Genomic DNA, 26,137 nt, shown 5'->3' with positions numbered 1-26,137 from the left:
AGTAATTACTAGGATTCTGTGTTTTCCCATGCAAAAGGGATTGCTTTTGATGAAAACGCTTTATTTGCACTTCCAATGAATAGTAGTTAGAAAAATCGAACATTTATTTTATCGGGGGGAAAAAAGTGTGCTTCTGGACCATCCATCATGCTGCCTTGTTGACAAAATGATCGAGCGGCGCAGACTACTGTTCGATTTCAGAAGGGCGCGCCTCCCTCCGCGCTTTTGTCTGATGACGTGACGGACTATGTTCGGTGCCCCGCGGCTCAGCATAATCGAATACGCCCAGTGGGTCAGTAGTTTTCAACGCTGCAAAACACCGCCTTGAGCAATCTGATTGGTCTCTGTTAGCACATTGTAGTTTGTAATTGGCTTTCTAATAAACCAATCCAATCATCATCTCGCCACTGCGGTTTCGATATGTTCCTCAGACGGTTTCCTTGCCTTGAACGGAAGACATCTAGCGACAGTGAGATAGCTACAAGGATTGAAACTGGTGACAGTCAACATTTATATAGCATATTTGTTTACGCAAGTCTTGTGGATGCAATTAAGTCATTATCCGGACTACTTGTTGACAAGCTAGAGTGGTAAGCAGTCGGAGCTTGGTTTGGGTAGTCGTACAAGTATCAAGAAAATACATAGCTATTTAACGCTACCTATAAGAGAGTGGACGAGGGGGAACGAATGGACATTAAAGTCAACCTGCCTGGTTAACTAGCTACCTGTACTTGTTTCCAGTTAGCTATTTTTCATCAGCTGGCTTGTTCAGACGTTAACGACAACCCGTGACGTTACCAATAACCAGGTATGTATGTATGTGATCCTCTTCGCCGTTTGCCAGTTTTTCAAAGCTTAACAATATTGCCGGTGTTTGTTAGTTTGCTAACTCATGTAAATTAGCTGCTAGCTACCTTTTCTTTGCTGAGCACTGCGTGACTGTTCACTTAAATGAGACCTACGATTTGTTTTCGCTAATCGATGCGACGCAATTCTGGCAAACACGATAGGGATTCAGAAATAAAAAGTTCCACTGTTAACGTGAGTAGCTAACTAGTTACATGTATAGAGTAACGTTAGGCTAGCTAACGTTGTAACTAGGCCTTTTGGGTACTGTAACGTTAGTCTCTAAAACAAACCCTCGTCGACGAGGTTATTTTTTGTGGTCCCCTAGAATCTGAATTGCTTTTATCGGAGGGGTCACCGCCAAGCTTGTCATCCAAGACAAGTGGTTATTTTCATGTTGGACAGTGCTCAACTTAATGTAGAGAAGTGGTTTCAGAATCGTCATAACTACATATCTTAACATCTGAGCATGATTCCTGTCCCCAGCCCCATCTTTAACGAAAATAGATTATGGAAGCCTATGTGTGAACTAGACTGCCCCCCACCCATTTCTGACCTATAACCTGGATATTAAAACCCACACTCACACCATAAAATTGTATTTGTCACGTGCTTTAACAGCAGGTTTAGATTAACAGTGAAATGCTTACTTATTGCCCATTCCGATCAATGCAAAGTAAATAATAGAAAATAAAAACACATGAAATAAATACACAGCAATGACAACTTGGCTGTATACACAGGATACCAGTACAGTCGATGTGCAGTGGAATGAGGTAATTGAGGTAGATATGTACATATAGGTAGGGATAAAGTGATTAGGCAACGGGATAGTGGGAGGCATACATTAAAATGAGCACTTGAGAACTGACTAAATGGACCAGTCAGGACTGGAGATTGAGAAACATACATTTCCTAGTCTTAGTGAGAGGGAATACAAATGACGCCAATATCTTTTCTTAAAGCATGTGTGGGTCACAGAATACATTGAAAACACCTAGCCATTTCACCAGGGGCACATTTTGATAGGACATCATTGAAACAACAGGCAGTGCAGACAGATCATCACAAAGACGCTGACCAACAGGCTCTTATCAAACCAACTATAAGTTATTTCTGAAAGCAAGCCTGGGACCGAGGAGGCATTGTTAAAGCTACTCTATGTACTCAGCGTAGCAAGAAACTGAGGCAGACAGAAGAAATGCTCATCAGTACTATAGCTGTCGAATGATCCCATGGCCAAGGAAGGCCATACACTATTGATTCTCTTCTGCATGTATGTAAAAGCAGCTTTGTTGAGGGCAAGCCTAGGGGAGTTCATGTGCATTTCCCACTTAACAAGACAGGGTGGATAGAGAGCTTTGAGAATCCCTGCACACCAGCCTAGTAGCCTAAACACTTGCGGTCGACTCTTCCCAGGGTTTGCCGAACCAAAAATACATGTTTATCCTCAACTTGTTTTAGATACAGGGTTTCTGTTTATCAGAGAGTTTAAGCAGAGGTGAAATCTGGTTATACGCTTTAAAATGTGTGACTCATGGTCGGTTGTCGGTCTGTTTGTGGAGTGAGTAATACATCAGTGGTCGAGACTCAGCTGTGTGTCTGAGCATACTTTCAAAATGGCCATCAATAACTGGGGTGTGCTTGTGCACTGGGCTGGATAAGAGACATGAGGTGTACAATTAACCTAACCACATGTAAACACGCGTGCACCTTAAACCCTCTCATTTGTCCTCCGTCTTGGGGAGATCATGCAAGTGTTGGCTATTTAATGGCTATTTTTAGTAATAGTGAATGATGAGCAGTAAATGGTAATGACCCCCCCCCCCTTGCCCCAGCAGGGTTTGAGGATGAACCACCTGTCCCTGAGTGAGCTGTGCTGCCTATTCTGCTGCCCTCCATGCCCCAGCAAGATCACCTCCAAGTTGGCCTTCCTGCCCCCGGAGCCCACCTACACCCTTTTGTGTGACGAGAGCGGCAGCCGCTGGACCCTGCACCTGTCTGAGCGCGCAGACTGGCAGTACTCGGCGCGTGAGAAGGACGCCATCGAGTGCTTCATGACGCGCACTTCACGCGGCAACCGCATCGCCTGCATGTTTGTGCGCTGCTCGCCCAGTGCCCGCTTCACGCTCCTCTTCTCGCACGGCAACGCCGTGGACCTGGGCCAGATGAGCAGCTTCTACATCGGCCTGGGCTCACGCATCAACTGCAACGTCTTCTCCTACGACTACTCTGGCTACGGGGCCAGCTCGGGGAAACCCTCGGAAAAGAACCTGTACGCCGACGTGGACGCCGCCTGGCACTCCCTCAGGACACGGTAAGTAAAGTGACCAGGGGGCGGAGGTGATGGTGGAGGAGTACCTGTCTGTGACGTTGTTGTTGTGTCCTACCAAGAGTTGTTGGCTGTCTTTCCACCTTCAGCTCGCTCCATGGCTTATACGCCATAGGTTGGAAAGCAAGGTGGGGACAGCTTTTCTTGTTCATTACATCGATAGATGATTGAAAATGTGTAGGCTATGGTGTCTCCTCTACCCGTTCGCCCCATAGGCAATGGCTTTCTGTTCACTGGTTCCTCTAAGCCATCCCTTTGGCCCTCCATTTATCCATCTCGATGAATTGATCCCCATGAAACCTCTAGTCTCAACACTCTCTTCCGCCCTTTGTCCTCTATGACATCCCCTCTCCAGTCTGTTTTGTCTTGTCGACAGCTCTCGGTCCCAGGTGGGGTCCTATACTAACACACACAGCTTCCCTGTGTCTTCGCATGTGACATGTTTAAGCTGGATATTTTGTTTGTGGCTTTGTTTATGCACAGTTTTTTGGGGGGTGGAATAAAAGTGAATCCAGATTTATTTCCTGCATCATGACGGCAAATCAAAGCAACAAACAAATGAGTTGGAGGAAAGATGGAACGTCCAAAGACACATGGAGAAAGACAGAGAAAAGAGTGACTCACACCGAGTGCCACTTAGGGCCAAATTGCCCAGCATAATGACATTGACTAGAATAAGTGGTCCTCCATATAATAGGCCTCCTTGGGGGGGGGGGGGGAGTCAGAGTCAAGTTAAACAGGAACATATTATCATACAGAGACGAGTCTACATACAGCAGGTAATACTGTAGCTAGGGCTGAGAAACCTGTCTGATTGCTACTACTTTTACATTTCAGTATGATATGAATTCATTATGAAAGTAAGGACATTTGAATATATTATGATTGTGTTGAACTGGCAAAGTGGTGTTTCACCCAGGCACCTGTGGAATTGTTTTAAGATGATCATACCATAGATCATTTAGCTATTTGATTTGGAATTTTAGGATCCTTCTGGATATTAAAAAAAACATTTATGCTACAGACGTTATTGTGAGAAGACCAATTTTTGGGATGTCTCATGGTCTGACAAACACCGACGTAGCGGAAGGCCGACATAGGCGGATGCTTTGGATTGAGACGCAGCCCATGCAAAATACTAGCTTAAACTGACAATGTTTATTTATAAACATTTAAAAAAAAAAAGCTATCAGATGTGTTTGTTTTCTGTCCAAATTTACTTCTACAGTGTATATAGAGTAGGACATTTTCAGGAGGCTGGTATTGAACGGAACATCACAATCTGATTCATGGCTCCAGTAATGTGACACAGATAAGCAGAGCTTTCTCTGGCATTGTGTAAGGCTAAACTGCACATTTGTAAAAAATAATTTAACTAGGCAAGTCAGTTAAGAACATTTTTATTTACAATGACGGCCTAGGAACAGTGGGTTGTTCAGGGGCAGAAGGACAGATTTTTACCTTGTCAGCTCTGGGATTCGATCTAGCAACCTTTTGGTTATTGGCCCAACACTCTAACCACTAGGCTACCTGCCACATGAGTGAGGAGTATAGTCACTGAAGACTACAGTAGTTTGGACTCGTCTGCGGGACAGACGGCTCCTTTGCATTGCAAATTCTGTAACAGATCTCGTTAAGTATGAAGGTGGCAGCAGCATCAACAGTGAAAGCACTGGCGTCCATCTACCAATGTGGGCTTCCATTGCTCAGGAGAGGAGAACCTCGAGACAGCACCACATGGGTGGTGGGGTTTGTAGTCCTTGTTGATTGACAATAGCCTAATTTCCACTATCAAGCCAGATGAGGCCGTGCTACTTTTAATTTGGCCCAAGGCTTAGTATAGCCTAGCTCTGTGCCCGATTCGAGTGCTTCAAACCATGCACATTTTCAGATGGCCAGTGCTTTCTGTCTCCAATGTCAAATTGTTTTCCACCTCAAAATTATGCCAGGTTCTGCCCCACTACGCCACCCATCCACTGGTTATCCAAAGCTCCATGTCAGTAATTGCCAAACTGACTGACACCCTCATGGTAGAAGATGCCCCTGATGGCAGATACAAGATAAGCCCACCTCTCCCATAAGTCTTATTTGTAACCACACAGGGCAAAAAGACACAGACCTCAGATCAGCGCAATGGGGACCTTCCTTACCCTGTGGCCTCCATGCCACTGCCTGCCCCAAGTATACACAGGGCATGTGATATTGTTCTGTTCTACAGGGAGGCCTGGCCTCCTTAAAATAACATGGTTAATCTTGGTGTGTTTCACTGCCCTGTGTTTGGATTAACAGAGACATGTCTGTCAATCATCTGATCACAACAATACAAAACTTCACACAACTAAACTCACTGGGGTTCAGATAGTGGGGAAACTTGTAAATGTTTTAGATGCAGATATGATAAAGATGACCATAGAATTAGAATACTCTAGTAATTTAATGGCATCTCTATTAGAGGTCGACTTTTTTTTTTTTTAACGCTGATACTGATTATTGGAGGACCAAAAACAGCCTCTTTTTTTGTTGGCTTTTTTTATATTTTAAATGTGTTTTAAATATTTGTAGTAATGGCAATTACAACAATACTGAATGAACAATGAACACTTAAAAAAAAAAACTAATTTAATACATTTTATTTAGTCTCAAATGAATAATGAAACATGTTCAATTTGGTTTAATTAATGAAAAAACAGTGTTGGAGGAGAAAATAAAAGTGCAATATGTGCCATGTAAAAAAGCTAAAGTTCCTTGCTCAGAACATGAAAATATATGAAAGCTGGTGGTTCCTTTTAACATGAGTCTTCAATATACCCAGTTAAGAATTTAGGTTGTAGTTATTATAGGAATTATGACGCATTGACTATTTCTCTCTCTACCATTTGTATTTCATATACCTTTGACTATTGGATGTTCTTATAGGCAATATAGTATTGCCAGCCTGATCTCGGGAGTTGATAGGCTTGAAGTCATGAACAACTCTGTGTATCAAGCATTGCTAAGAGCTGCTGGAAAACGCACTAAAGTACTGTTTGAATGAATGCTTACGAGCCTGCTGCGGCCTACCACCGCTCAGTCAGACTGCTATATCAAATCATAGACTTAATTATACTAAATACGAGCCTTAGGTCATTAATATGGTCAAATCTGAAAACTATCATTTCGAAAACAAAGCGTTTATTCTTTCAGTGAAATACGGAACTGTTTTGTATTTTATCAAACGGGTGGCAACCCGAAGTCTACATATTGCTGGTCCTTTGTACAACCTTCAATGTTATGTCATAATTATGTAAAATTCTGGCAAATGAATTACGGTCTTTGTTTGGAAGAAATTATCTTCACACAGTTCGCAACGAGCCAGGCTGCCAAAACTGCTGCAAATACCCTAACTCTGCTTGCACTGAATGCAAGAAGTGACACAATTTCCCTAGTTAATATTGCCTGCTAACATGAATTTCTTAACTAAATATGCAGGTTAAAAAAAATATACTTGTGTATTGATTTTAAGAAAGGCATTGATGTTTATGGTTAGGTACATTGGTGCAACGATTGTACTTTTTTTCATGAATGCGCTTTTGTTAAATCATCACCCGTTTTACGAAGTTGAAGTAGGCTGTGATTCGACGATTAATTAACAGGCACTGCATTGATTATATGCAACACAGGACAAGCTAGTTAACCTAGTAATATCATCAACCGTGTTTTTTGTATTAGGTAAGTTTTTAATGCTAGCTAGCTAGCAATTTACCTTGGCACCTTGCAGCCACAAGGTCCTTTTGATGCTGCACTCGTGTAACAGGTGGTCAGCCTGCCACTCAGTCTCCTCGTGGATTGCAATATAATCGCCTTCCAAAAAATGCCGATTACCGATTTGTTATGAAAACTTGAAATCGGCCCTAATTAATCGTCCCACCTCTATACAAGACACCTGTCTGAGTGGACTGATCCACTGTGGAGGACATGGGGATCAGTCTAAAACGTGCTACTGAAATTCTATATCTTGGTTACGTAAGAACAATGGTGCCACACTAAAAAAAATGTATAATTTTGTTATAAAATAAATGTGCTTTGTCCCGAGTTGGTTAGTGGTCGCTGTTCACGGTTCTGAAACGCATCAGTGCGCTGTTGAATTGGCGCCTTTTCCTAGACCATGTTGCTATGTGCATAAAAACAAGGGTAACTTCATATTAATGTTGAGAACAATGTGGCGGAGGCAGCAATAGAATGAGGAGATGAAACAGCCCTTCGCTTATTGTCTAACAAAATTGAGGAGAATGTCTGCAGTATTGAAGGTCCCCAAGAACACAGTGGCCTCCATTCTTAAATGGATGAAGTTTGGAACCACCAAGACTCTTCCTAGAGCTTGCATCCCCGCCAAACTGCACAATCAGTGGAGAAGGGCCTTGGTCAGGGAGGTGACCAAGAACTCGATGGTCACTCTGACAGAGTTCCTCTGTGGAGATGGGAGAAGCTTCCAGAAGGACAACCATCTCTGCAAACTGAAGCCACTCTTCAGTAAAAAGGCGCATGACAGCCTGCATGGAGTTTGCCAAAGGCACCTAAAGGACTCTCAGACCATGAGAAACAAGATTCTCTGTTCTGATGGAACCGATATTGAACTCTTTGGCCAGAATGCCAAGAGTGAAGCATGGTGGTGGCAGCATTATGCTGTAGGGATGTTTTTCAGCGGCAGGGAGACTAGTCAGGGTCAAGATGAACGGCGCAAAGTACAGAGATCCTTGATGATAAACCTTCTCCAGGCCCTATTGTGCTCTCTTCGGATGGGATTAGTTTTACTGGGGGAGGTCGGGCAATGTAATTATGAGCACACAACACCACATCTGTAATTTTACTCCCGTCCGAATCTGCCAGACAGTAAATATTTTTTTCCCGCCCCAATTTTGTGGTATCCAAATGTCCCATCGCGGCAACTCCCTTACGGACTCGGGAGAGGTGAAGGTCAAGAGCTGTTCGTCCAAGCCACACTGATTCTTGACAAAATGCCCGCTTAACCCGGAAACCAGCCACTATCAATTTGTCAGAGGAAACGCTGTACACCTGGCGACCGTGCCAGCATGCATGGGCCCGGCCCGCCACAGGAGACGCTAGAGCGCGATGGGACAAGGACATCCCTGCCGGCCTAACCCGGACGATGCTGGGCCAATTGTGCACCGCACAATGGGTCTCCCGGGTCACGTCCGGCTGTGACAGAGCCTGGACTCGAACCAGGATCTCTAGTGGCACAGCTAACACTGCTATGCCTTAGACCACTGTGCCACTCGAGAGGCCTGTCAGTAATTTTGACATGGCAGGAGAGTAACTATTCCAGCCAGAATAACCTACTGTTTTTTGTTTTTTTGGCCTACTCCAAGGTCCTCTCAATACTAGTCCCGTGCAAATAGACATTCCTGTGTTGAGAGAAATGTTTACGTTTGACATGTGTTTTCGCAAGAAAACAATAACTGATTCGATAAATTGAACTAAGTGCTGCGCATTAACTTAGGCTTCATGTAGGACATTCATATATGAACTTTCACATTGAATGCTTGTGTTTGTTTTGTGCGTATGAATTGAATCTTGCCAAATGCATCAGTAAAAAATCCTAAGCCTATTTAATTCAACCCTTGCTGTTAATATCTATGAAAGCAGAATACGACTGGCCTAAATGTTTCTAAATGATTTAACTTTCTCATCCATAGCCTTAAAACGCATTTCAATTCCATTCTTCATGATCACCAAATGATCACCAAAATATCTTAATAATTATGATCACACTTCCTCATTTCAAATATTATGGCGACAGTAAACCAAAGATGGTTTAGAAACTTGGGAACCAAGTTCAGTGTGGCCCTAACCCCTCAACATGTTAAAATAATGTATATTCATTCCTAGAATAAAAACCTCCAGGCTTCCGTCATAACTGTCAATTTATTGAACAAAAATAAGAATTACAGGGGGCAGTTTGGGAAAAAAATTATACAAATCCCATCTGAATTGTCCTCTGGAATAACAGACATTCTGGAGTAATAATTACATGACTAACGTTCTCTAATACTAGTCCTGTGCGACTCGGCCTTTGGTCATGTGATACATATGTGTCACGTGAAGTGAGCAAGGGTTGAGGGAATAGGGAATGTTTTTCCTAAACAAATTAATGATTTCGGTACAGAGCTTTTCAGTCAAATGACTGTAATTATGTTGCAGTTTCAGGAATACGGACCGTGGGATGAACACTTTGCTGTTCTATGGTGGTCGCTGGAGGAGGGAGACAATGGGTTCTAGTCAGTCGCTATTTTTTATATTTTTAGCACAGCAATTCTGAGCCCTGCACATTCAAATCAATTGCTGGTCGTACTCCCTCTAGTAATTTGTCTTAATTATTTAATCAAACAGTGTGCTTAAAGCATCAGACATGCTCAATATATGGAAAAATACAAGTTGTATTTAAATGTAGACCAATCGATTGGTCGAAAGAGCAGACAACTCTCTTGGTCGACTAAGATCTTATTTAGTCGAGGACAGCCCTAATGTGTGTGCTGTATGTTTCTTTGTTCTGGTGCAGGGTGAGGTCGGCTTTCTTTTTACCTGAGTAGTCGGGTGACTCAGTCATGAGTCAGAAGGTGTGTCCCACACCGTCAGCAGACAGCTTTGCCGGTGTGTACACACACACTCTTTATTGTTGCATATTGTCCTCGGGTATAGGGCGTGCAGCCAGTATCCGTGTTATGGCATTGAGGCCCCATACCTGGGTGTGTCGGTAACACCATCTGCTCTCTTCACCACACAGAGAGAGGGAGACGATAGGGAAGTAGGCTGACATCCGGAATGGGATGGACAGAGGACAACCTGTTTAACGAACCATGTCCTAGATAAGACCACTTTATCTAAATTTCTTTCATAAGAAGGGTGTGATTGTGTTGTGTACGCAAGTAGGATGGCATGTTCAGTGTGTAGTATACACAGTTTGTTTTTGAAGTTGTTGACACCCGTTTGTGTGAGATTCTGGAACTGAAAGGGTTTTGTTTTCTCAGTGTGAGCCTGCTGTGGTTGGGAGAGCTGTCCACTCCTATAGAATAGTGCTGTATAATTTTCTTTTCACTTGGACTTGGAGGTGTTCCAGCAGTCAATCCTCCTAAGTCTAATATTGACTGGTAGCCTAGCAACAGATCTCCAGTGAGGTTTCAGACAGAATTTTATAGGATCTCTACTGAGACCCAATGCAACCCCGGCAACAACCTGTGCCCCAGGAAGTGAAAACGACAAACTTCCTAATCAATCATATTATTGATTGGAGACAACATGAAGGTCTCTTCTCCAGCATTACACACACACACACACACACACACACACACACACCATAGGGCAACCCGCACAATAAGTGGTTTTATTAACTCGTGGTTCGTAACGTCATTTGGTATGGGGCGACAATGCCCTGCACACAATGGCAGTAGTGTCCTCCGTCTGAGGGTAACCACTCAATCTTCAGTTCCGATTGACATGACTGGGAGCCAGTGGAGGCTGCTGAGGGGAGGACGGCTCATAATGGCTGCAATGGAGTCAATGGAATGGTATCAAACATTCTATTGACACCATTCCAGACATTATTATGATCCATCCTCTCAGCAGCCTCCACTGCTGGGAGCAGCTATTACTAATGTACAGTCGGGTATGTAGCATCAGGTCCTCTTAAGTGGAAAAATAGTACAGAACACAAAGTACACAAGACCGAATTTGCTTATAGCCTGACTGCTTCCTCCTCCTTGATCTCTCCTGTCAGTTCTGTTCTTCCCTTCTTCTTTCTTCCCTTACATTTGCTCGCTTAGCCTGCTTCCTCTCTTTCTCTAGTTTTCGCTCTCTCAATATTCTATTCAAAGGGGCTTTATTGGCATGGGAAACATGTTTGCGTTGCCAGAGCAAGTGAAATACACATAAGTGAGAAGACACAAAGCAACATCAACAAATAACTTAGCAGTTAATATTGCACTACTTGGTTTCAAAATGTTAGATTTATCAACGTTAGATTTGTTTTCACATTCTTTGTGTCTCTGGGAAATATGTATCTCTAATATGGTTACACATTTGGCAGGATGTTAGGAAGGGCAGATCAGTTTCCCCTTAATTATGCGGGCACATAACATGTGTTCTCTCGAGCCAGGTGACTCTCTCAATAGCAAGGCTTTGCACAGTCTGTACATATTCAATAATTCTGGGTCAGTCACAGTGGTCAGGTATTCTGCCACTGTACTCTCTGTTTAGGTCCAGGTAGCATTCCAATTAGCTTTTTTTTGGGATGGTTATTTCTAGTGTCAAATAATTCTCTTTTTTATTTCTCATAATTTGGTTGGGTCTAATTGTGTTGCTGTCCTGGGGCTCTGTGGGGTCTATTTGTATTTGTGAACAGAGTGCCTCAGAACCAGCTGGCTGAGGAGACTCATCTCTAAGTTCATCCATCTCTCTCTGTAGGTGAGGACTTTGGTGGAATGTGTGTTGCTTGCTTTTAGGTGGATGTAGAATTTAACAGCTCTTTTCTGGATTTTGAGAACTACCAGATAGTCCTAATTCTGCTCTGCATGCATTGTTTTGTGTATATTTTTGCAGAATTCTGCATGCAGGTTCTCAATTGGTTGTTTTTTGTTATGGCTGTGACATTTGTTTGTTTAAAAAAATATATATATATTGTCTCATCGCTACAACTCCCGTACGGGCTCCGGAGAGACGACGGTCGAAAGCCATGCGCCCCCGAAACCCAACCAAGCCACGCTGCTTCTTAACACAGCGCGCCTCCAACCCGGGAGCCAGCCGCACCAATGTGTCGGAGGAAACACCGTGCACCTACCTTGGTTAGCGTGCACTGCGCCCGGCCCGCCACAGGAGTCGCTGGTGCGCGATGAGACAAGGATATCCCTACCGGCCAAACCCTCCCTAACCCAAACGATGCTAGGCCAATTGTGCGTCGCCCTACGGACCTCCCGGCTGCGACAGAGCCTGGGTGCGAACCCAGAGTCTCTGGTGGTACAGCTAGCGCTGCAGTGCCCTAGACCACTGCGCCACCCGGGAGGCCGTGGCTGTGACTTTTTAATTGAATAACGTGTAATTGACGGTTATGGATGAAGACGTTAATATGCAACAAGTTTTGGTTTATTTCATACCATTTACGTGCTCCATGTGAGCAATGACATGTCTTGTTTCTATGTCCTCTTAATGTTGACGGAACACGCATGGAAGTACCTGGCCTGCTTCTCACAAATGTAGGGAAGGACCTAGCAAGGCTTTAGTCATTTTTCTATTATTATTATTTTTCCTTCACCTCACACAGTAAGTCAATGAAGCCCTTTTTTAAATGTTTATTTTTATTTTTATACATCCATTCAAATCATAGTTCCTCACAGTATTTGTAAAATCTTTCCAACACACTCCCCCTCTAATCGGTGTCGCTGATAAATGGGCGTATGGCCATGTTTCTATGGACGTGTTGTGTGTATTTGAATCATTGTCAATTTCATCTTCATACTATAGCATAACTGTCCCCTTCATCATTTCCTTGTCAATTTCAGTATCTTATAGGTTTTCTGAAGGTAGGCTAATGTAATCCTAGGTGTTTTTAATATGTTGTAAAGCAAATATATATTTTTCCCCTTTAAAAAAAAATGTGATTGTAAAAATATATTAACAAATATCAACAAACAAGAGTAATAGTCACATGCATACAAATCATGTTCATTAATAATACAAGTTTTAATTGCTTTTTTGTTTTTATTTTAGTTAAAGTAGTGCCATATTGTTTAAACTCATTTATAAAGTGAGCAAAGTTAGGTTTTGAATTAGATCATTTGCATTTGTGAATATGAAATTGACCTAGTATTAGCAGTTGAATTAAATATACTACATCTTTATCAGAATTTCTGAAATAAACCATTAAATAGTACAACCGGTCCTATTTTTTTGTAACAAAGTTCTGTATGTCAATCCAAAGAATTATACTATAAATACAGGCAAAAAACAAATGCAAAATGGTCTCCTTCTCCATTCCACCACAGAAATCAGTTATATTCAGCTTGAATCTTTCCAAGACATGTTTCACAGGATAAATTCTATGTAACATTTTAAATGAAACTTTGTTACTGATACAATATTTGTTAGCAATTTTCCATGCTTTCCCCCATTGTATATCACCATAGATATTTGACCAAAATAATCTTGTTGAGGGAATTGTAGTATCACAATATTCCTAATCTGTTTATTAATACATTTTATATTTGTTAATATTGCCAATTAATATGTTTAATGTAAATCTATGTTACTTACATCAACCACAGAGGAATTTAAGAGATACAACCCCCCCCCCCTTGGAATCGCATCAAAAACAATTGCATTTTCTTTTGGGGTTATTGGAATTTTAAACTTATCAAGAAATTCCCCATATGAGCATGGATATCCATCCTCATTCAGTAACTGGCCAAGCAAAATACTTTTATTCTCAAACCAGTTCTGAAAAAATACTTTATATGGAACAACAAAAATACTTTATTTTTAAATCATCTGTGAAGGGAAAAATTGTGTTTATACGCTAACATCCAAGCAAAAATTGCCTGCTTATGGAATTTGGCCAACTTTACTGGGATTTTATCAACATCAATTACATTGAAGCAAAAATTCTAAACCACCAACAGAGTCAAATAAATACTTAGGGAAGACATTCCAAATATTGTTCTGGTTCTTAACATACTTCAGAATCCAATTTATTTTAAAAGTATTATTTACTATTGAAATCTAAAACTTCAAGACCTCCTTGTTCTTAGGTATTAGTGAGAATATATTTTTGTAGATAGAGGCTTGTTCCTCCAAATAAGATTATAATTTTATGTAAGTCCTTTACAATTTTAGGGGGTAAGTCGAGTGATAACGAGAGACAAACCGCTTTGATAATAAAACGAAATATCTCTCATCAACCAGAGGTTCAATTTCTTCTTTGTTTTCTCATTAATGGGGTTAAAGTTCAATTCACTCCTTTGTTTTTTAGTCTTGCACATAACAATTCCAAGATAAGTTACCTTATCTTTAATTGGGATATCGTATACTTCCTGTAAAACACAATCCTTGAGTGGAAATAAGACTGATATTTATTTTCAAACCCGAAACCAAGGAAAAGTCTTCAATACAGAGAACTCCTTTTAGAAACCTCATTCCTGTCTCTTAAAAATATGGTGGTATCATCAGCCAGTTGACATAGTTTAAATTCATTGCCAAGTGCTGAAACACCTTAAATTCCCTTTCTTGATTTGAATAGCCATAATTTGAGTAACCAATTAACATGGACTAATTGGGCAGCCCTGCCTAATGCCACGGCCAATATCAAATCTTTGGGATGTTCAGTGAGCTGATTTTACAGAGCTAGTACAACCACTATATAAAGTTTGGACTGCTTTCAAAAAAGTCACCAAACCCCCAAAAACGTATTGCTTTTGTAACAGGGTTATATTGGTGATTCCCCTTGCCACTTTATTGTTAAGCCAATGGGTTTTTGGTTTTAGTTTTGTCTTGCCTTCACCTACTCAACATGGCATCTTATTGGCTGGTTTGCGTAGCTTGCTTACGAGGGAGGATGTTTCAGTTACAATCGTCCCAGTGAACAAGCACCAAACCAGCGGTAAGTTGTTGGTTGCAAAGCACTGTACGTCAAAAGTGATTTTTATACTCCCATGATTTAAATGTACAATTTATATACATTTGTTTGCAAATGTTATGAACACCACACATAAGATTTAGCGGTTTTTGGTGCATATTTGTTATGCATTTTGTTGTAGAGAATTGCAGCTAATACTAGCTAGCAACTTACTGTGTCTGGTGGGGGGGTTCGTATATTTTGTACAGTGCGTGAGTGCAGAGTTGGATGGTGAGTCATGCATTGCATGACGTGCTGTTTCTATCAGAATAAAGCTCCATGACTGGTGCTACAAGTTGGAGTTTGTCGATGATTGATTGTACACAATGCAAGAAGAGTACTGTTACACTTTGAACATAAACTCATGTTCTACAGTGTCAAAAGCTTTGTAAAAATCAACAAATGTAAGAAAACTATCATCAAGGATGAGGTCATTATATTCAATCATATCTAAGATCAACCTGATGTTATTACTAATGTATCGACCATGCATAAAACCAGATTGTTCTTCATCAATTATATGATGCAAGCCTTGTTTCAACCTCTTAGCAAATACAAGGGCAAATAATTTTCCATCATTATTCAACAGGCTAATGGGTCTCCAGTTGTCTATATAAAGAGGATCCTTATTAGGTTTGGGAATCAAAGTAATTACACCTTGCTTTAAGGAAGCCTGTAACTCCCCTTTTTTCTATTGATTCTTGAAACACAGAATGAAAGGAGTCAATTTATCATTGAATGCTTTATAAAACTTGCCTATTAAACCACTTCCAGGGGACCTATTGTCCTTAAGGCTTTTAATACGGTATTTTATTTCAATTTCAGATGACCCATCACAAAAATCCCTGAAATCATTATTTATCTTAGACAATGTAGCAAACATTGCTAAGAAAATACCCCTATTGGATGTTGGCTGGGCTGATGTATAAAGATTCTGATAAAACTGGGCAACATGCTGAGATTTCTTTTGGATTTTCATTTGGAGTATTATTAATAATACATTTACATAAGTCTTTTCGCCTGTACTTTTTCCTAAATTAAATAAATATTTTGTATTTTTCTCTCCCTCTTCCATCCATTTTCGTCTTGATCTTACAAATGCTCCCCGGGCCTTTTCCTCGTAGATACAGTCTAACTGCATTTGCAATGATAGCTCCAGTAATTTGTGATTAGTTAGTTCAGTTTTCCTCAGCATTGAAATCAATCGATTTCTTCAGGTTAACGATACTGATAGTGTTCTTTTTCACCAAATCCATGTCATCTGCGCCTTCTTTGATTTTAGCCGTGAGGATGCGGACGATGTTGTCCTGTAGCTGGCTCATTGATGGTTCACTTCTCAGCTTCTTTGGAAGTTGCTCCTTGGTTGGGGTATTCAGGTATGAATCACATTCACCCCCTTTTTTTACACTGCAAGCATATGCGTGTGTTTCAACAATGCCTCTTCTCTCCTTGGAAGTTTCAACATCCATTATCTCAGCAACAGTTTGGTCATGTCCTGATTCCATGCTACTAGCTATGAAGACGTTAGCAGGCTAACTTAACTACACACGCTGAATTTTTTTCGATAGTTAGCTTGTTCGTTGGAAATCGTCAAATATATTTCAATGGTTTGATTAATGACAAAATGATTCAAAATAGCTACATTGTATTGTTACCATTTTTTGTGAAAAAACAAATTGCAACTGCAGCCTAAAACTATAAACTCTGTGAGAGAACCCTCAAATTGTTCCTCAGCTAGAAAAGTTACACCCTCATGTCGCCATCTTGAGCCGAACCCCAGAAAAGCAAATATTTCTGACACTGTTGGCTTTGATGCATGCTTTTAAGTGGGTTTGTGTGAGTAAGCTGATTCTCTCTCTAGGTCTATATGTCCATCCAGAAGGTTTCCTAAAGTAGCCTGTTTGGACTCTTTTAAGAATCAAACGCTCCTGTCATGATTTTTAAAATCTTTATAAAAGGCCTATTTTCAGTAGCTTAGGCTACATTATTTTTCTCATTACAGCGTACTCCTTGCAAATATTTTGGGAAACGTGGGACAAAACCCATCAGACTTCGTTTGAATGGTTTTGTGTCAATAGGATCTGTATTGAATTTTTTTTTTATGCAGAAAAGCCAACTGACAAGGTAGGCATATCTTTATTTTGACTCAGTTAATGTTGTCAATACAAAAATGTGACATATCCCCCTCCAACCTGACATTTCTTAATTTGTTGATTTAATATTCATGTAATAACATGAATAATAATGAAATGCCATGATAATAACGAAGTGTAATGGCTTGTTTCAAATGGGTTTTTATTAAGAACCATATCCATGTTAACAAGTTTATGAACAGAATTGTAACACCCCCGTACATTATTCTGGCCAATTACCTTAACCTCAAATTCCAAGACTGCCACAGTCCTAGTGTTTGTCCCTTTTTTTATTCATTTATTTATATATATATTTTTTTGAATTCTTGTTTTGTGAGTGCGCACGGGTTCTATAACTGAGTTTTTTTTGTGGGCCAAATCCTTTTTGGGATGTTTTATGTTCCTTTTGATGGCATAGGTAGAAGGCCCTTCTTGCCTTGTCGTTCACAGCCTTGTGGAAGTCACCTGTGGTGTTACAGTTTAGGCCGAGGTAGGTGTAGTTCTTGTGGGATCTAGGGCAACGGTGTCTTGATATAATTTGTTTTTCTTCTCTCGCTCCCCCCCTCTCGCAGATTGCATTATTTTCATGAAATACAATTTGATGCCTTTCCCATTAAAATTCTATTCAGTATTTTGGGACAAAGTAGACCCCTGTTTACACACATGACAACACACATCACTCAATTCAGTAGTTCCATGTATAAAAATGTTCAGTTATATGAAAATCTGGAGTCCCTTTCTCACTAGAGGCCCATAAGTTGAATAAATTGTGACAATAAAATGATAGCAGGTTATAAGTAATAGAATGGCAAAAGTCTCACCAGACTTAATACATAGCAAACAGGAGAGATCCTTAAATACACAAACATGTTTCAGTTTAATACAATACGCCCCCCAAAAATAAGATATAGATTGATCAATAATGGCTATTGATGCAGAAAATACTTTTGACCGTCTTGAATGGCCTTTTCTGTTCAAAACTTTACATTTTCCATCTGAAATAATCAATTTTGATTATAAAAATATTGTATAAATGTCCTAAAGCACAAACAATACATTATCTGATGATGAAATTGATTTAAAAGGGCACAATACGGGAATGTCCACCCTCCTGTTTGCACTGGCAATTGAACCGCTTGCAGAAAGAATTACAGGACCCAAAACGGGTATTGGTAACCATGAATATAAACTTAACTTATTTGGAGATCTTCTGATTTATACCTGACCAGTATTGAAAGTTCAATGCCCCCTTTGCTTAACAATATTGTCAGAATACTCAAATCACAGGATATAAAATTAACATGGGAAAAAACTCAATGGCAATAAGAAAAAATTACTCGCAATCCTTTTAAGTGGACCACAAACAATATAAGATATTTAGGATGCTTAAGTGACAAATATATAAAGAACTTTATTTCAATTCTCAACAATATGAAAGCAGATCTATTTAAATGGAATGATCTTCCCATAAATCTTACAGGCAGAATAAGCCTCTTAGAATGGCACATTTTCGGTAATACCAATTACCCCACCGAAGGCATTCTTTAAAAACGTATACTCGGTCATAACCGGTATTTATAGAAATTCATTAGGAAGATGTAAAATATTCTCTTTTTAAAAATTAAGTCTGAGGGTGGTTTTAACCTTCCAGACTTGGAATTGTCAACTCACTACCCAAGGCTTTTACTTGTGACATAGTTAAATGCACTAAAGTGGAACAGTGGTACATATTGAAGATGCACATGCTCAATCCCAGAATCTTTTTGTCTATTTTCAAAAGCTAAGAACATGAACAACTTCATAGTTAAGAACACTATAACAATATATAGAACACAACCTGTATGTGACCCGTTTCAAGAAGCTAGGCTTATGTCGCACATCACTACTTCACAGTGCCAACCGTCATGTCTGGAGGAAACATGGCAGGGACAGGGAGACTAGTCAGGATCGAGGGAAAGATGAACGGAGCAAAGTACAGAGATCCTTGATGACAACCTGCTCCAGAGCGCTCAGGACCTCAGACTGGGGCGAAGGTTCACCTTCCAACCAGACAACAACCCTAAGCACACAGCCAAGACAACGCAAGAGTGGCTTCGGGACTAGTCTCGCAATGTCCTTGAGTGGCATAGCCAGAGCCTGCACTTGAACCCGATCTAACATCTCTGGAGAGACCTGAAAATAGCTGTGCAGAGACGCTGCCCATCCAACCTGACAGAGCTTGAGAGAATCTGCAGAGAAGAATGGGAGAAACTCCACAAATACAGGTGTGCCAAGCTTGTAGTGTCATACCCAAGAAGACTCAAGGCTGTAATCACTGAATACTTGTGTAAATGTTTGGTTTGTCATTCAAATGAAATAAAATTGTATTTTTGTGGACCTTACTGTGAAATGGGGTATTGTGTGTAGATTGAAAGGGGGGGGGGACAAACCATTTAAAATATGCTATAATATAACAATGTGGGACAATTCGGGTCTGAATACTTTCCGAATGCACTGTATAATAGGCACCAAACGGATGAAAACAGACAAATAGGGAGGGACTACCTGGACTTTTCAAAGACGTCCCTCTTCAATGAACATAATTCTCTCCCTCTGTATTGGTGGTGTCACTGTAATCAATCAATAACATCTATTTATTAAGCCCTTTTTACATCCGCTGCTGTCACAGTGCTATACAGAAAAAAAATCATATTGGTTGACAGGAAATAATCTGCTATTTTGAGGTGAAAACATTACTTTGAGAAGCTCTACAGGTTATTAGTGGTGGTGTGTTATGCCAATCAGAAATACTATCAGATCCCCAAATGGGCAATTTTATATGCCTACGTTTGCGTGCAGGCAAGGTAGCGGAGGGCTCCAAACAAAAGACAATGTAGACTAATTGGGGTCAGCCCTAGTAGTGACACTAGTAGAAGTTGTGGCGTAGAGTTCCACCCTAGACAATACGAGGTGGAGGTGACCGAGCGAAATGATCTATTGCATTATAGTTTGGATTTGTCTCGGCTCAGGGAATACATTGGGGTGTTAGAGCTTGCGTAACCATGGAGCATGCTCAGTGAGGTGAAGTGAGTTCATGCTGAAATTGGTCCTTTTTGGCCTGGCAGAACACACACGCTCATCACCTGACCTACTGTTACAGCCCTGACTTTATTGTATATCAGATGTTTTAGATTAATTTATAATCAACAGCGTGTTTTGACAACCTCTTGCTATTTTATGCTTTGGCCAGCCTTTTATAGCCTGGCAGTAATACCAGTAACTAGATTAGATGTATCTGATATAGGCTAAAGATAAAATCCAGGCCTAACGTTTGAGGTACTGCTGCTCAAAACAGTTGCATGTAAAGAACAGGCTGAAGTTTTAAATTCCTCACCCACATCTGAGTATTTTGGTTCTTTTATATAGGTTAATTCCTATGGGACCTTGTCAAATGGGGAAACTCCTACATAGTCCATTGGATGGCTTTGACCTCCTGTGAGCCTCCGCCCCATCACGTGCCTGTGCTTTCACGCTCCAACCAGTTGGATGACCTACTCTGGGGTCAATGTTCACAGCCTGGCTGGATTTCACTGGCAAGTCGCTGGGGGCAGAGGATGTCTGAAGCGTCAATACAAAAGCTTTGTGTTCATCATGCACCAAATGGGAAGATACTCTTTTTCATTTCAGTTGCAAAACATTTTCTGTTACATGTCCAAATGGACACACCCATGCTCTGTTTTTGTGGAGCTTCTTTGACTCGTGTTTTGAAAACCTACTAGTTGCATGTTAATGATTTCATTTGAATAATCAGAAAATGAGGTTGTTCCATTGGCAACAACAATCCGCTCTTTCATGATAATTATTTTTCTTATAGGGAATAGTGGATTACATTTTGTAATTTAGTAGACACACTTTTCCAGAGTGACTTACAATTAGTTAATTCATCTTTAAGATGGCTAGGTGAGACAATACCACAATCGCATCAAGTACATTTTCCTTCAAAGTAGGCCTATTTCTTAGCAAAGTCAGTTAAGACACTTCATATATTGATTTAAAAAATCGAGGTGCTGTTGTACCGTACATGCTGGGTTAGGTAGAACTGATGTTTGTTCTCAGTCCTGCAGCGGTTTAGAGCCAGGATCATCAGCTGACTGGCTGTGTTGGTCACATTCTCCATAATCAGCTAAGGAATTCTGTCTCTCGCTTATGCCGTTTAGCAGACACTTTTATCCAAAGTGACGTATAGATCTCTGTACCTCTATTATTTCTCTGTATTTAATATTTCTTTGGTCTTATTGACATGTCAATGGTCCCACATCTATCCTTGACTTCCACCCTTCGCCTGACCAATTGACTTCTGACCTGAGTAGTGACTAAATCATGTCAATGGAGACTGACTAACTGTGACTACATTATCATCTTGACTAGGCCTACATTATCATATATTAGGTTATTTACCACCTTGATGCTGATAATGTTTAACCCGAGGGTGTTCTGTGTCTCCCCTCAGGTACGGTATTAGGCCAGAGAACGTGATCGTGTATGGTCAGAGTATCGGTACAGTCCCGTCCGTGGACCTGGCGGCACGCTACGAGAGTGCCGCGGTCATACTGCATTCCCCCCTCACCTCTGGCATGAGAGTGGCCTTCCCAGACACCAAGAAAACCTACTGCTTTGATGCCTTTCCCAAGTGAGAGAGTCACACACACAGATCATAAAAGCAGTCATGTTTGAGTCACTCTGGACTCAATAGCCCCATCTGGTGGTCCTTGGTTGCCACCAGGTTATGGAGAATTGCACTGTTGACAAGGCTAAAAGGGGAAGCTGCCTGCTGTTGAAATGACCCCATTGGGATATTTTAAATCCTATTCATGTCATCTGTTTCAGCATTGGGGGAAATTATACTTGCCTAACTGTTCCCTTCCTCTTTTGTGTGTGTGTGTGTGTGTGTGTCTGTCCTCGCCTTGCCTCCCAAAGTATTGACAAGATCTCCAAGGTGACGTCTCCGGTGCTGGTGATCCACGGGACGGAAGACGAGGTGATCGACTTCTCCCATGGCCTGGCGCTGTACGAGCGCTGCCAGAGGCCCGTGGAGCCCCTGTGGGTGGAAGGTGCCGGCCACAACGACGTCGAGCTCTATGGACAGTACCTGGAGCGCTTGAAACAGTTTGTGGCCCACGAGCTCGTCAACTTGTCAACTTGAATTCGACCCTTAGTCACCCACCTACTGCAACTGTGAACATTTTGAAATACCCAGCCTTTTTAAAAAAAAATCATTTTTCTTTTTTTGTATATTTTAGTTTATAATTTGAAACAGCGTGGGGATGAGAGACGGAGGGGATGATGGACGGATATAATAACATGCCATTTAGCAGACGCTTTATCCATAGCGACTTAGTCATGGGTGCATATAATTTACATATGGGTGGTCCAGGAATCCAACCCCTTGGAAAGTGCCCTTTACCAACTGAGCTACAGTGGAACACTTGAGTGTACTCAAGGATTGTGTGTTTTGAGCACAGAAGAGCAGTTGGATTCTGTGTGCTTGTCACATTTTTTTGCTGCCCTTCAGAAGGATGCGGCTCTGGTCCAATGTATGGACATCTGATGCACACACCTCTGAGCATATCTAAGCGTTTTCTGTGGAGCAGCTATGCTGGATGGAAGACTGGACCGCCACTCAACTAAGTCTGTCTTGACTAAGCCTTATTTGCACCTATCACGTGTTACGTAGAACTGTACAAGATAAAACTCTGACATTTTAAAATGGCAGTGCCAGTGTTGCCAACTGTTCAGCATATTGAAGAACAAAACACGGGATACGGACAGCATCCTAGAAACCTCTGAAATTGTATAAGCTATACAAGGCTTTTTGTTTCATCTATTCTTTCAGTAAAGCTGCTACGACTCAATTTTATATCGTAAAACAAATAAAGCTTTATCATTTCAGAGGAATAGCATTTCTAGATATTGATTTTGTATAAACTGCCTGCACACCTGGTAGTTCTTGTTACATAGTTTAAGACTCATGCCACTGATGCCATAAAGCTTTGAAAAATAAGTGAAATGCGTGATGGTAAATTGCTTTGAAGACAGCTTGGTTTTGCAGAGACAACTGGACTCCTGCGCACTTTTTGTTGAACCCTTATCTGACAGAATACATGTTTTTTTTTTTTCTGAGAAACCCTAATGCAGAATAAGGTTAAACATTTGCCAATCACGTACTTTATTGTATTAGACACTAAGTGGAAGCGGATTTTGTTATAAAGTGCTACTGCATGCCATGATAGGCTAGTGTTTTCTTAACCTTTTAGCTGGCTAACTTCTGGCTAGCTCAAGGCCATGGATGCTACACATAACCTCTAGTTTTGATTGGTACTATCTGATGAACTGAAATGTTAGGATTGGTTGTTGCTGTTAGATAATGTGTCATTGAACTCTACTGGGGACTTTTCTGTACTTAAATGTAATGCTTTCATCCGTTTTCACTTTATAAATAGTTTGTACTGGACAAGCCTCTAAATTCTAGTTGTAAGTACTACTGTAACTTGAATATGATCTGGCATCCATCTGTGGTGAGCATTTTTTTATTTTATTATGATGACCGTTGAAAATCTGGTCACCCAGACGATTTCTTTTTTCTTTTTTTTCCAAGACGCTGCATTACTGAAGGAAATTATGTAACATGGTCTTGATTAGTGATAATAAAACGGATATAAACAATTTAAAGTAAGTATTTGAAGAATGAAAACATCTTGGCTGAATGGGTTGGATTGTATGTTGTAGACACTGAAAGCACTAGCTGACTAGACACTCACAAGATGATAGTGCCTTCAGAAAGTATTAACCCTGACTTATTCCACATTTTGTTACAGCCTCAATTCAAAATGGATTTCTCGCCCATCTACACCCAGTACTCCATATTGACAAAGTGAAAACATGTTTTTTTAGACATTTTTGCAAATTGATTGAAACCGAGATCAGCATTTAATTTAAGTACTGACACCCCTGAGTCAATACTTTGTAGTAGCACCTTTGCCTGTGATTACAGCTTTGAGTCCTCTAGGGTATATCTGTATCAGATTTACACATCTGGATTTGGGGATTTTCTCCCGTTCTTCCCTGCAGGTTTTTTTCAATTTTTTTTCCAAGCTCTTAAATTAGTTCCCTGCCGCTCCCCATTAATCTTCAAGATTCCACAGATTTTCAATGGGTTTCAAGTCTGGGCTTTGGCTGGGCCGATCAAGAACTTTCACATGTTTGTTCTGAAGCCATTCCAGCGTTGCTTTGGCTGCTTGGGGTCATTACTGTTTGAACCACCATGCATCATGGTAGGGATGGTGTTAGATGGGGAATGAGCTGTGCCTGGTTTTCTCCACATATAGTGCTTTGCATTCAGGCCAAAGAGTTGGATTTTTGTTTCATTCAATCATAATCTTTTGCGTTATGATCAGTCTTTCACGTTCCTTTTTTGGTAACTCCAGGGGCCTCATTAATAAACCCTGTGTAAGTACAAAATATAACCAGCGCATGCACATTTTGGGGTTTCAGGCAAAAGTTGGCATTCATTTAAAAAATGCACTTGATTTGAGTGTGCTCACCTCCCTGCAAACTTTAGACCATGCATATGCACATCTCCTAGTGGTTGAAATATATTATTGCAAGCTGGCAAGTAAGTATTATGTGCAAATCGGGAATATTTTTATTTATTTTTATTTATTTTACCGTTATTTTACCAGGTAAGTTGACTGAGAACACGTTCTCATTTGCAGCAACGACCTGGGGAATAGTTACAGGGGAGAGGAGGGGGATGAATAGGCTAATTGTAAACTGGGGATTATTAGGTGACCGTGATGGTTGAGGGCCAGATTGGGAATTTAGCCAGGACACCTGATGAAAAGCTTATTCACAAGCTAACAGGAAAACATAATGCAGCCATTTGCCATTACTGAGCAGATTGTAAATCTGTACAGGTCACCTATGGAAATCAGTTAATTGAAATAAATTCATTAGACCCTAATCTATGGCTTTCACATGACTGGTAAAACTTTGCATCTGTTGGTCAAGGATACGTTTATGAAAAGGAGCGTGGATCAGAACCTGTCAGTATCTGGTGTGACCACCATTTGCCTCATGCAGCGCGACACCTCTCACATAGTTGATCAGGCTGTTGATTGTGTCCTGTGGAATGTTGTCACACTTCCATGGCTGTGCAAAGTCTCTGGATATTGGCGTGAACTGGAACACGGTGCCGTACACGTTGATCCAGAGCATCTCAAACATGCTCAATGGGTGACATGTCTGGTGAGTATTCAGGCCATGGAAGAACTGGGACGTTTACAGCTTACAGAAATTTTGTACAGATCCTTGCGACATGGGCTGTGCATTGTCATGCTGAAACATGAGGTGATGGCGCCGGGTGAATAGCACGACAATGTGCCTCAGGATCTCGTCACAGTATCTCTGTGCGTTCAAACTGCCATGGATAAAAAACAATTGCGTTCGTTGTCCGTAGCTTATGCCTGCCCATACCATAACCCCACTGCCCCAATGGGGTACTCTGTTCACAACGTTGACATAAGCAAACCGTACTATCAAATTCTCTAAAATGACAATGGCTTATGGCAGAGAAATTAACATTAAATGATTTGGAAACAGCTTTGGTGGATATTCCTGCAGTCAGCATGCCAATTGAACACTCCCTCAAAACTTGAGACATCTGTGGCATTTGTGTTGTGTGACAAAACTGCACATTTTAAAGTGACCTTTTATTGTCCCCAGCACAAGGTGCACCTGTGTAATGATCATGCTGTTTAATCAGCTTCTTGATATGCCTCACCTGTCAGGGGGATGGATTATCTTGGCAAAGGATAAACACTCACTAAAAGAGATGTAAATACATTTGTGCCCAAAATTTGAGAGAAGTAAGCTTTTTGTGCGTATGGAACATTTCTGGGATCTTTTATTTCAGCTCATGAAACATTGGACCATCACTTTACATGTTGCATTTATATTTTTGTTCAGTGTAATTAGACATAGGAATCTTTTTCATAATCATTTTATTTTCATAATCATTGCAGTATAAATTCCTCACCTTTTTTGGCCATGATGGATTTATATTCCCGAAGGAACAAATTATCATCCCCATCTCATTTAATTGGACAAGTAGCCTAGTAAATAGATAGGCTATAC

The 26,137-nt window shown here is 40.8% G+C and overlaps 1 protein-coding gene across 2 annotated transcripts; it reads left to right on the top strand.

The window, feature by feature from the left end:
* The first annotated feature begins 245 nt into the window (after positions 1-245).
* Positions 246-23,668, top strand: abhd17b (abhydrolase domain containing 17B, depalmitoylase). 2 transcript variants are annotated; one of them, XM_071353647.1, is made up of 4 exons: positions 246-808; positions 2,685-3,163; positions 21,456-21,635; positions 21,923-23,668. In XM_071353647.1, exons 2-4 carry the CDS (start codon positions 2,697-2,699, stop codon positions 22,146-22,148), a joined length of 873 nt encoding a protein of 290 aa, XP_071209748.1. In that variant the 5' UTR covers positions 246-808; positions 2,685-2,696; the 3' UTR covers positions 22,149-23,668. The 2 variants fall into 2 exon arrangements, with proteins under 2 accessions (XP_071209748.1, XP_071209747.1); XM_071353646.1 differs by having other exon boundaries at positions 247-808; positions 2,688-3,163.
* Positions 23,669-26,137: the final 2,469 nt, after the last annotated feature.

Source organism: Salvelinus alpinus, chromosome 19 (assembly GCF_045679555.1).
Source record: "Salvelinus alpinus chromosome 19, SLU_Salpinus.1, whole genome shotgun sequence".
NCBI classification, from domain to species: Eukaryota; Metazoa; Chordata; class Actinopteri; order Salmoniformes; family Salmonidae; genus Salvelinus; species Salvelinus alpinus.
Note: the sequence above shows the minus strand (reverse complement) of the source record. Positions and strands in the feature narration are given on the sequence as shown.

Excerpts from the sequence above, each read along its gene's own strand:
- abhd17b (XM_071353647.1), top strand. The coding sequence starts at position 2,697 with ATGAACCACCTGTCCCTGAGTGAGCTGTGCTGCCTATTCTGCTGCCCT. Across the intron at positions 3,164-21,455 it reads TGGCACTCCCTCAGGACACG|GTACGGTATTAGGCCAGAGA; the intron begins GTAAGTAAAGTG and ends GTCTCCCCTCAG. Across the intron at positions 21,636-21,922 it reads TGCTTTGATGCCTTTCCCAA|TATTGACAAGATCTCCAAGG; the intron begins GTGAGAGAGTCA and ends TGCCTCCCAAAG.